This window comes from Rhinolophus ferrumequinum, chromosome 8 (genome assembly GCF_004115265.2).
Source record: "Rhinolophus ferrumequinum isolate MPI-CBG mRhiFer1 chromosome 8, mRhiFer1_v1.p, whole genome shotgun sequence".
Lineage (NCBI taxonomy): Eukaryota > Metazoa > Chordata > Mammalia > Chiroptera > Rhinolophidae > Rhinolophus > Rhinolophus ferrumequinum.
In genome coordinates this window covers 28,960,498-28,973,544 of record NC_046291.1, presented here as the reverse complement: position 1 = coordinate 28,973,544, position 13,047 = coordinate 28,960,498, and the positions used below count along the sequence as shown (strand labels likewise).

Below are 13,047 nucleotides of genomic sequence, written 5' to 3'. Positions count from 1 at the left end.
CTTCCCTCTAATTAGCTTAATTACTTAAAAGTATAAAATGCCTTTAGGTTTAAAGTTGTTTCTTGGTAATTATTCCTTTGATTTAAAATGAAAAACAGAGCCAAAGTATATATTATTAATACTTCAGTAACTCTATCCCTTAATAATCGAATCAAAAGCTGTACCCTACAAAGTCCTCACTATTTGATTTCAATTAATTTATTTCAGTCAGGTATAAGACTTCATATAAAAGTAGTAAAAATATTATGACATGCCAAATAATGAGTATATGGTCCCAATTAGAAATATAATTAATACATTAACATTTAGCTTAAAAATAAGAATACTTGTGCCAGAGAAATAAATAATGATTTATCTAATTTATGAACACCAGTTCTATTAATTCTCAATTTATGAGAATTGTGACCCTGCTATCCAGATGATCTAACAGATAAATACAGTTCAACATTCTATTATTGAATTTGCATTTATCCCAGTAAGTCTTCAGTGTGAAAGCTTGTCATAGTCCCACTTGTAGTCCCAAATAATAACCAGTTATATGCAATACACAGAATCCTCAGATTTACCTCAAGTTTAGCATCCAGTTCGGCATCAGATGCCACCACGTGCTCATCCTCCTTTTTTCCTGTTGCTTTGATAAAGACCTGTTTAGTTTTCCAGTATTTCTTTTGCATTCTGCTGACTACTGACTGGTTATCTTCTGGTCTGGATTGCCCAAAGGAATCCATGGAGTGACTACAAGGAACAGACTAAAATTAAAGTTCTTAAAAAAAAAATCTTTTCAGTAATAAATATCTATTTAGCCAATATTTAGTCTAATTGAAAAACTAAAAAAGATGCTAAATACAATATTAATGTTAACAGCTAAACATGCTAATGTTTGTTTTGTAGGATTTAAATTTGTTATAACTTGCACAAGTACAGGCAAAAAGATTAATGTACTTAATTGCAGTTAGGTGACAAAGATGATAAATGTGTTATGATTTTGCAATAGTGGCTGGACATAATCCTATTTTATCTGACCAATTTCTATTTGTAGACATTTATTAGTTTCTATTTTTTGCTTTTGTAATAACACTGCAAAATGAACTTGTACACACACATTTGTATACTACTGTCGTAGGAAAACTTCTTATAGTTAGAACTGCAAAGTCAGAAGAATACACGTTTAATAAATATTCTCAAATATGCAAAAATTCAGATGCATACTCTTCTTTAAAAATCAAAGAAATACTTTAGTATCCAATAAATAAGCAAAAGTAAAGATCTTAGGTATAGGGAAGATCTATTATAAAAGAGAATTTATAACCTATTAGCTTAGAAATTAATGTCAAAGTAATTGTTCTGAACATGGTTAATATGACTATATACGGAAATGCAAGTGTGAAAAGTGTTTTTTAAGGAAATGTAAAAAAAGAAATAATGATAGTTTTAAAAGCTCAGATTATTCCAATAAATGGTGGGAGGTAGGAACAAAGGGAGGAATTAAGTATGTGACTCATTTCTCATTTCCAGGGGATCAATAATACTAACATATTCTTAATGTTGGTAAAAAATAATAGTTTCACTTTCTTTTTATTTTGAAGTAATTACTAATTAAATAAAAATAGGATGTCTAACTTATAAATTACTGGGGGCAAAACAAGAGAGCAAGGAAAACTAGTAAAAGCAAAAAGCTGGGTGGGTAAAACAGGAGTAAGGCAACATAACAAACAGTATAAACGAAGATGACACAATAAGAACAATTATATTATTTAGTGTGATAAATGCAAAATTCCTCTTAAATACAAAGAATTTCAAATGATAAAAAACAAAAAACTATTTGGGATCCACCTAAAAGGACAAACGGCATTATACTGTTATAATGCATTATACTGTATTATACAAAATAAACAGTATTACACTGTTCTGACTCGTTGTAGTCTTGAGGAAAAACTTGTAGTTTATCTTTCCCCTCTAATTTATCTCTGCTTTTGGTTCCTCTTCACTGTTTTTGACTAGTTTCCCCTCCTCCCAGATTGTTATTAGCATGCGGGTCAGTCCAATTGTATGACAGACTGCTGATCTCTTCTATTCCGCGATTGCAGGCTTAGGCCCAATCAGTTAAGAAAACAAAATTCTAGGACGTATCGAAAGTGAACCTCTCTTCCTACCTCAACTTCCTTGCTGCTGTATCTCAGACAGTACTCTTCTCCTGGCCTCTCTCCTCTCCCTCACTATCTCCTTCATGGGGGAGAAGGAGTGACTTATCTGATTGTGTAATCACGCAAAACTTCACTTCTCTTTTCTTTCTCGATTCAAACTGGCCTTGTCTAGACTAACAGCACCATGACTCACTTGCTTTTCTTTCCTTATCCTTCCACCTTTCCACATACTGTACAACTGCTCAATCATTAAGCCCTTAGGATATCAGATTCTGGTCAGCATCACATAGTCTTAGGAATAAAGCCTCAGGCCTATTGACCATAGAAACACAGTTTCGATCCAACTAAAGGTAACATCTTGATTTCCAGACCCATGAAGGCAGAACGATCCCACCAATCATAACCCCTCAAAGCCAGACAGAATGACATCATCACTGACATCAGGAGCTGATCCAATGATCAACTCCCTCCAACCAATCTGTAGAGGTCACAATTCCAACTCCCTTAGCTACCATGACTAATGAGCCTTTGTCTCTGTAACTTACCCGTAGAGGCCATCGAGGAGCCAGGTTTTGAGCACTGGCTCACATGTGTCTCTGGACTTGGCACCAATTCCTTAAATAAACCTTTCCTTTCTTTGCTGCAAACCCCTGCTCATATCTCATTTAGCTTTGATGTGCAAAATGAACCCCCTTTATTTTAGTAACAATTGGATTTGAGAGCAATAAACTCAGTCTTCCTTTTACTCTCTGGAAGCTATGCTACTTGCAGAGAGCACACAATCCTTGGCAAGGGGGAGGAAGTGGCTGGGTGAATAAATCTGCACAAGGTGAGATTTGCATATTTGTGGTTTTTGGACAGAGCACACTGCAAAATATGCTTGCCACTGGTGATAGGTTGAGCAGAAAGCCAAGTCTTACTGGCTTGAGCTATCAGATGACAGAATTCAAGGCTGGAGAACTACCAGAAATTTAGGAAAAATATCTTGGAAGGTAGGCAGCCAAAAAGGAGGTGATCCCAAAAATCTATATACAAAGTCCTCCCAAGATCTGTGTTGATCATGAAGTAGAGAGGGGTCCCCAAGGGTCCTGACAGAAAATCAGCAGCTAAAACATGAAGTAACTAGGTAAAGATTTTAGCTGCTACCAGTACAGAAGAGACAGAGTCTAGAGTTTGACTTCAAGCAAGTTAACTGCCTCCTCGAATAAAAACGATTCTTCAGAGAAGTGAAACAGAATTCAGAGTCTCTAAAATTCATCATTTAAAATGTCAAAATCACACTGAAAAACACTAGACATGTAAAGGAATAGGAGAATGTGACCCATACTCCAGGAAAAAAAAAAGCAGTCAATAAACAGATTCTATCATCATCATTATTACATGGTTCTTTCTTATAATATTTATATATACTGAAGTGTATGATTTCTATCTGTATACTTTTGACAAATGGATATTATGGTATAGAACATTTCAAACTCCTCAGAAAGTTCCCTTGTATCCCATTCCAGCCAATGCCTGGCCTACTAGAAGTAATAACTATGTTGATTTTTTTCACCTTAGTTTTTACTTCTTTAGTTAGTTCTTTTTTATTGCTGAATAGATTACTATTTAGTAATCTATTGTACGAATGTAACAGTATGTTTTCATTTTTGACTATGGTAAATAAAGTTGGTATGAACATGCCTATACAAGTCTTTTTTGTGAACAAATGTTTTTATTTCTCTCGGATAAAAACCTAGAAATGGATTTTTCTCTGTCAAAAGATTGGTGTATACTTAACTTTATAAGAAATTGCTACATACATTCCCATTGACATTCTCATGTATTAGCAATGTATGAGAGTTCTAATTGTTCCATAGCCTCATTAACAATGTTGGAAACCTTTTTAGTTGTATCCATTCCAGTCATTGTGTAGTGGTATTTCCTTGTAGCTTTAATGGGTATTTTCCTGATGACTGATGATGAGGAGTACTTTTTCATATGTTAATTGGCTATTTGTATATCCTCCATTGTTAAGTGTTTGTAAATCTTTTGCCAATTTTTAAATTGGGTTGTCTTTTTTATTATTGAATTGTTAGATTTCTGGGATTTAGATTGGGATGGCATTGAATTTATAGATCAATTTGTGAAGGATTGACATCTTAACAATATTACACATTTCAATCTATGAACATAGTATGCATCTCCATTTATTTAAGTATTCTTTCTCTCAGCATGTTCTAGAGTTTTTAATATAGAGGTATTGCACACCTTTTGTTTAATCTCTTCCTAGGTATTTTACGTTTATTGATGCTATAAACGTAAATAGCATTATAAATAGCATATCTCCTAATCTCACCAAAAGCCTTTTCATCTGTATATTTTATTACATCAAATTCCACATGTTTTATTTCTCAGTGTTCTCACCATTACATGAAATGTTCGGGTCTCTGAGGGGACCCAATAAATGGCATCCTTTTTCCCTGCATTAGTCTACCAGAAATTTAGGAAAAAGTTAAGAAACAATATAAAGTATAGTAGCTGGAGGCCAAAATACCACAGTGGCAGTTTGTGGATATAGCTTAGTGTGAAAACTGAACAGTCTTCCTAACTAAGAATTAGGACTAAACAAATTCATCAACCCGTCAGAAGTAAGTGGATCATGGCAGGCTTCCCTATATGGGACGAAGAAGAAGGATGGCTCACCATTATTTTTTATATCCTATACTTTCTTTCTGTGCTCTTGCAAAGGTCCATTCTTTAGATCTTTTAGTGAATCCTGTGGGTAGAAAATTCTCTTAGTCTTGGTATCTATGAAGCTCTATTTTGCCGTCATTCACAAATAATAGTTGAATTGTAAATAAAAATCTAGATTGGCAACAATTTTCCTTTTTTTAGCTATAATTATTGGTCCATGCAAGACTCATTTTCTTACGTTTTTTTCATTTACTTGTACATTCATTCCTTTTTAACGCTTTCCTCATTTCCACCTCTACTCAAAATCATTCTAATGTGTTTGATGTGTACCTTTTTATTTGAATGTGTTCTTGTAAAATGTGTTGTTATGTATATATCTGAATCTTATCAAATAATTTTATGCTGTAGATTTCATTTCTGATTTTTTTTTCACTTGCTCCTTTGTTTTTAAGTTATATATACCAGGGGCGCCAAAACAATGTATACACATAACTTAATATTCATCTTTTGTTATCGGTATATATTATTACAATTTTAATACAGTTTTTTCATTTCTTAAAATGTATATACATTTTTTTGGCATCCTCTGTATGTTGCTATGTATGTATTTGTTTTGTTGTTTCTATTACAAATCATTCCTCAGTGTTCCTTAACTCTTAGATAGAATCCCCATATCTTAGGGCATCTATAATAGTCAATGAGAAGTCTGGGGTCAAACTGTCCCTCCTATACAAATAAGCTTTCTTTTTCTCTTTGAATCTTTTAAAGAATATTCCCTTTAAACTTGATGTCCTGAGGTTCTCTAAGATGCTTAGGTAGAGTGAATTGTCATTCCGGAGATTCATGTCTTCCTTTAGTTCTAGAAAATTCTAAACTCTTACCCCTCAAATATTTTTCAGCCATAATTTCTTTTTATCTGAATCTTCTATTAGGTTTTATTCTTTATATGTCTTAATGACTCATGCTTGTGTATGTTTTTCTCTACTATATTTTGGATAAATTCCTCAGTATGATCTTCCAATTTATGAATTCTCTTTTCAACTCTGTTCATTCTAGAGTTCATTCCAGATTTTGAGTTGTTTCTTTTTTAAAAACCCAGTAATTTAACTAACTTACTTACTTTCTTAATTTCTAAGATTTCTGATTGGTTCTTGTTCATATTCTCCTAATTTCTTGTCCTTTTTAATAGATATAATTCCATAATTTTTCTCTTTGCTCCCTAAATGTACAGAATGCTTAGACTTTTACACACAATTATTTTCATCTGGAGTGAATTATTGTTCCAAATGTTGATTTTGTTGGTTGATTTTGTTGGTTAATTTTGTAGGCTCATTGTGAGTACAGTATCATTAGTTTTTTTCTTCTTCCTCTATGTGGTTATTCCTCTTTATCTAGTGGTTATAGAGTTGTCTCCACTTCACCTTCAGGTTCCCACTTCTACAGTGTATTATACTGATATTTTTGGGCCTCTGATACCTGAAATACTGTTGATACAATCATTAAGTTGAAGGAACATTGTATTGGAAACACTTTTAATTTCTACCAACCTGCAAAAACTGAACTCCCAGATGCCAGGGCCTACTTTTATAGTAAGAGCTCCGCACATCCATTTCAGCCCCACTCACCACTTTGTTTTTTTGTTTCTGGTCCACATTTATCTTCTTATCTAGCCAAGATATGTATTTTGGGGTTTCTTTATTTTTTTTAGTGATTACTATGAGTTTGGAACAACTTTACTATGCCATCTTAACTAAAATTCTTTATTTCTAGTAAGAGTACATTGTTTTTAATTGAGTACAGTCACTACCTGGAACACTTTATTCATTTTAAAATTTTTAGCTATCTCCTGGATTTAGAGTATAAATCTTAAAATAAAACAAGTCAATATTCTCTTTAGAGGTAGTTCTGTACTCACTTTACTTATGACATCTCATTAATGTGACATCCCTGAAAAGCAAGCAAAACAGACTGATGGTAATCTGCAAACTGAAGCACTGAAATCCCCGTGAGAAAAATAATCTGTGAAGACTTTTGACTAAATGCAACATTATTGTTTGATGCAGTTAAGGAAATACAACAGACAGGTTTGCTATTTAATATTAATGTAGTATTTCTAATTACTCTGGCTCCCAAGCCATTAATTTTCTTACAAACATAATTAGCATTTCCTCAAAAAATCAGTTTGTTAATCATTCAGTTTTGAGGGGAAAAAATGATAGGAAACTCCCAAATGTCTACAGACATTTTCTCTGCAGTGGAGTAAGTAATAGTTTTCTGTAGTTCCAAATTTAGTACAATTAACATGTATAACTAGCTTTTGAATAATTCTTATGATTGTAAATAATGTTTACTAGATTATGAAGCCAGTTGTATCTTTTTGGTTTTATCTTTTTAATATTTTATTTATTACTATGGAACACTAGCAAGCCCTTAAGCAAAGGTGAGTCATTCATGTATTGTTAAATATATATCAGGTACTGACACTTTTATGTAGCAATTTAACTTATCTGAAAATTGACTAAAAATTGTCTGAATTTAAAATAGTTATTAAAAACACTCTGTATTAAATCACATATATGTTATTTGTAAAGGAGCTCCTAGTCCCCTCTCCTGCCAACAATCTCACACCTAATTAATAAGGGAAATAGGATTAGAATTTACATGTGAGAGGTACCATAAGTGAAATATTGAAGAAAAGCAGAGATTTTAATAGTGTGGCAAGGAAATGTCATTCTAAATATTGGCTGAAAAAAAAGAAAGGTAGATTGATTGTACAGATCTCTACACTTTAGGAGGTAATGAGACAATGAAGGTTTTGAGCAGCAGAAAGACTCAACAGAAAGTTCAGAACAATCTTTCCATAGTCTAGACAGAATCTAATAAGAGTCTGGACCAAGGACATTAGCATAAGAATAGAGATGAAGGAAGACTCTATAGGACTTGGTTAGTAATGACTTAACAGTTTGCCTCTGAAAAGTAAAGGCAATTAGGAGAAGAAGCTACCTAAGTGAGAACATTATGCATTTGATATGTGACATTCTGAGTTTGAAATGATAAGGGACATCTGAGTTTACAGAAATAATCTAACAAACAATGTAAAAAGTGGTAATAAAGATAGTTTCAAGCTTAGGTCTCTAGTCAGATTACGTATATTGAAGCTAATAGCTCTACTATTTAGTAGCTATTTGAGTTATATCAATCTCTGACCTTTAGTTTTCTCATCAGTAAAACAGGAATAATGAAGTATTAATAAATAGACTGTAATAAGAATTAAATGAGAAAATACATGTAAAGCACTTGGAAATAGACACTTAAATCACATAATTGAAAGAAATTAAAAACAACTTCAGAGGTTATCTAGTTCAACTTTCTATTATGGTTCAAAAGGGATAGACACTTCCATAAAATGAGAGACCACTAAAAGAATTTTAAAAATCTTATTCATGAGTGAGAGTATAAAACAACCGTGTTTCCCGGAAAATAAGACCTAACTGGACAATCAGCTCTAATGCATCTTTTGGAGCAAAAATTAATATAAGATCCAGTATTGTATTGTATTGTATTGTATTGTATTGTATTGTATTGTATTACATTACATTACATTCTATTATATTAAAGACCGGGTCTTACAGTTAAATAAGACCGGGTCTTATATTAATTTTTGCTCCAAAAGACGCATTAGAGCTGATTGTTCAGCTAGGTCTTATTTTCGGGGAAACATGGAATCACATAGAGAAAACCTATTCTATATACAATTAGAGTGAAAAGCTTATATTAATTCCATTACCCAACAAAGGTGCTATAAAGGGATTAGAATATTGTTTACCCTCATTTGTCAGAAAATCATTCACCATTCAGAGGCATTAGCAATATAGACTATATATGCTTATTAAACAGTTTTCATAAGTAAAATAGCTTTTTTTTGACTGATCAATATGAAATTGGGAACAATGGACCATTTTGACCTACAAATTCAACAATTTTATATGATTCAACCAAAGAAAAATAATTCAAACAACTTGACTATGTGATCTAACTCACCTCAGAACAAAGTGGTTTGTGGTCAAATGATCTGTCTGCCTCACCAAGAACACATCTCAACTGAATTCAGGGATCTAGATATATTGGCAAACTATAGCCTGCTAGCAAATTAGTCCTTAGCTGCTTTCTTGCTACAATAGCAGAGTTTAGTATATCAAGCAGATTGCAATGGCCCACAAAGCTAAAATTATTGAATATCTGGCTTTTTATAGAAAAAGTTTACGTATCTCCGATCCAGACCATGGTTTTCAAAGTATAGTCTGAAGAGTTGTAAGTCTCTCTAAACTTTACTGTTTGTTATAAGACACTGAGTAGGCTTTGTTCATATGTATGTATATACACACACACATACACACACACACATATATAAATATACTATATGTATATTTATATACATATAGTATATATATATATGTATTGCTTGATTAATCTTTCAACTGTCCATTAATTCAGGAATGGTTTTGACTCTGGCAAATCAATGAGTAGATTATATTACAGGGTCCTTTGTATGTCCCCTTTCATGGATGAAATAAACTGAAGCTTGCTGAAATTATTAGGGGTTACTTGTATGAAAGACAAACTGTCAAGTCACAGATTGAGAAGCTGCTTCTCAAACTGCCCTGTGCTTTATATTACATAAAAACCAGCTTTGATATTAGACTAGAATCGCATCCAGATTATAAACATGAATCCTTTAAGATAGGTGACCTTAATTGTTATTTAGACAAACATGGTTTGGTTACTGAGATACTAGAACGATTACAGGACTAAAGTAGTTGAAATTTACAAGTACAGTGAGACATGAACTAGTGCAGAACTAATTAGCTGAAATTTCCAAATAGTCCCAATGAGAAATTCAGTTCCATGCATATATTAAGTGCCAACTTTATTCTGGATGCTACATTTGGCACTGCAATCATACACCAATAAGACATTGATTGATAAAATAAAATTAAATGCAAAACTGTTTTTATCTAAAATAGTAAGACTATGGCAATTACCTCCATTCCATCATACACCCCAAAATCTCATACTAAGCAGGTTAAATTGTCCATAGATAGGTTACCACTTCAATCCATTATTCTTATAAAAGGACTAGAGCTTAATCATTTTTCAAAAAGAATTCAAAATTATATAAAAGGTAGAGTCTTAGAGACAGCTTAGGATATTTAAAAGTTCCCAATAATCTTAATACTACTACTTACTATTAATAAAATAGTCATTATACTTGTAGAACCCTTGACAATTTAAAAAACATTTTTACACATTTTATCTCTTTTGATCCTAAGGAGAACCCTGAAAGCTAGAAATGGCAGATTTTATGAGTCCAGTTTTATAGATGAGACTGCTGAGGCTCTGTAAAATTAAGGGAAATTTCTCAAGAATACAAATACATTAAGAACATTCTGATACTTAGCACATATCCAGATCTTTTGACTCCAAAAGTAGTGTAGTGTTCTTTTCCATTTTAAAGGTGGAAAAGTGTGGTTAAAAGCTGTCTCCTCTCTTATAGTGAGTTAAATATAAAATATTAATTTCCTAATTTTAACCCATAGGTTTCCAGGAGTTAGGTACATAAAAAAGGGTGTTGCTTTTAAGAATGAAAACAAGAGAGATGGATCATTAACAAATATTGACAAAGCCTATATTGCGAACTACATTCGAATTTCTAGTTACAGTAAGAATTGTTTTTATATAAGTAGTCTATAATTTTAGTAGTCATCATAATTTTAGTCTGTAAAGAAGAGGCCACATAAAAAAGACTAATTGATATTATTTTTTTACAAAAATTTTATGGTTCAGGATTATTATCTATTTATCTGACTTTCTGAAAGATTTAAGAATTTACTATAGAGATGTAATTAATTTACTTACACTACTTTTGTCATATCATTTCATAAAGAACATATGGGTAGCGTTTAAAACAGTTATTAGAAAATAAGACTTGAAAACTGTTGATGAAATAAATAAGACCATTCAAAATATAAACAATATGTTGAGAAGAGTAAGTGAACTAGAGAAGAAAATATTTTATTTTGAAAGAATGGCAGAAAACTGTATTTCAAATGCTTTTGATAGTTTAAAGTGCCAAACACTAAGTTTTTACATTAAAATGATATTAAAGCTAATCCCTTATGAAACTTTAGAATTATTTTTCCAACTTTACTGTAAATTCCAGGCCAACACCTCTCCCAATCCTCTGCCCAATGTACCCAAGTGCAGAACCGCTCATATTCTATAAACAAGAATATATAGTATATAAATATTTTAAATTCTAAATTCTTTGTATTTGATTGACATAATAATTTTAAAGGTCAATATTGAGAATAACCTGGAAGAGAAAGAACTTGCCCTTTCAGATATTAAAATACATTATAAGGGTGCCTGTTAAAAATGCAGATTGACCAAATGCACACCTGCTTTTCCTTCCCAAACCCACTAAAGTAACAGTAAAGGTATAAAACAAAAAAGTAATCTATTAATCTGTAAGCATAGAGAATAAGTATACTGACAAAAGCAGATAAGCGACTTCAATAAATTTTTGGAAGACAGTAGAGAAAGTAAAAACTTAAGATACTAACAGAGAAATACTAATGAGAAGTGAATAATTACCTCTCAGAATATGAAAGACTCACCATTTGGAAGTGGAAGGATTCATTGAAGTCTGTATACAGCTGGCTGGACCTTGAGGCCCCTCCCTAATCTGTGTCACTCAATGGAAGTTGAAGAAATCTAACCAGGAAAGCTCTGGACTTGGGCACACCAACAAAGCACAGTGGCCTGAAAACAAAATGATTAAATGAAAATTAATACATACTAAATCGTTGAATGTCTGGCTCTTTTCCACCTTCCTTGTTCACCAGTAGCAAAGCATTTACATTCACACACACACACACACACACACACACACACACACACACCCCTCCACTCCTCAGAAACGACTGGAACATTCTTTTTTCTCTGGAAAAAATTAAAAACTCCAGAGAAAAGGAGTATGTCATTTGAACATTCTAAAAGGATGAGTCTTTGCTGTTCACACTAGAGCAAAACTCCCAGTTGACAAGCTCACTCATACATACAAAGCTTCCAATTAGCTTTGTTATAGTCTTATTCTTAAATATAAATGGAGACTCAAATATCCCCAGATAGCTGAGGAAAGTCTCCATCAAGAAAGACCTCTGACCTAAACCAACAAATAGAAAAAAAAGCTGAAAGGAAACAAAGACAATATACGGAGCAAAACAAAACATAACCCTCTAATTAATCTCCTCAGAGAGATAAGTAAAGACACTGCTTCCATTAAAAAACAAAAACAAAACAAGCAAACAAACAAACAATAGATTACCACTTAGAAAGGAATAATAAAAGAATATGAAAGAACCCTTGGGCAAAAAACCAGGATAGCTGAAATTTTTAAAACTTTAATGAAAGTGTTGAAAAATAAAATATCTCAGAAAGTAGAACCATAAAAAAGGTAAGAAAGGAGAGACTGTCCAAAAAGTCCAATATTTGACTTATAGGAGATTACTTACAGGAGAAAATAATTTAGGAAACTTTCCTATAACTGAAGGACACAAATCTCCATACAAGAAGATTTCCTCCAAAATGCATTATTGTGAACTTTTAGGCAACCAGGGATAAAAAGATCTTGAAAGTTTTAAGAGAGAAAAAAGGTCACGTTGGGGGTCAGAATAAGAGCAGATTTTTCAAAAGCAGCAGTTCAAGATGGAAGAGTGCAATATCCAATTCAGAAGAGCAATGAAGGGAAGGCCCAAGATGACAGCTGCGTAGAACAAGCAGCCCATATTCAAGCAGAAGATGAAGGACTCTGGAAAAGAGATCTCTGTGAAACATAACTGATATGTTTGAGCATACTAAAGTCATATAGCAGAAACGTTAGAACAATCAGGAAAAAAAATCAATGGTATTCAGAAAATTAGGGAAATAAAAAAAGCCATTACTAACTCCAAGAAATGAAGGAAAAGGATATTCAAAAAAGGAGCAACAGTTATAGGGCACTATTGACTGAGTTGTTTCAATACGTAATAGTTCACAGTAATATAAACACTTGATTTAATAAAGATGGTAGGATAGCTATATTGAGGGAGGGCAAGTGGAGATAGTGGTGGTGAAGGATAGCTAAGTCCTCATCTTCCATCTGGAAAGTAAGTAGATAAGGCCTTAA

General features: G+C 32.6%; 1 protein-coding gene across 4 annotated transcripts in view; it reads right to left on the bottom strand.

Annotated features, from left to right (window-relative positions):
• Window positions 1–13,047, bottom strand: part of ICA1L (islet cell autoantigen 1 like) — a 59,905-nt gene that overhangs the window by 40,350 nt on the left and 6,508 nt on the right. For all 4 annotated transcript variants that reach the window (XM_033113071.1, XM_033113073.1, XM_033113070.1 and 1 more), the window contains exons 2-3: window positions 11,498–11,642; window positions 567–735 (exon numbers count right to left, since the gene is read on the bottom strand). In XM_033113071.1, the coding sequence (XP_032968962.1) occupies window positions 567–735; window positions 11,498–11,520 (192 nt within the window). In that variant the 5' untranslated portion in view covers window positions 11,521–11,642. The remainder of the gene's footprint in view (window positions 1–566; window positions 736–11,497; window positions 11,643–13,047) is intronic.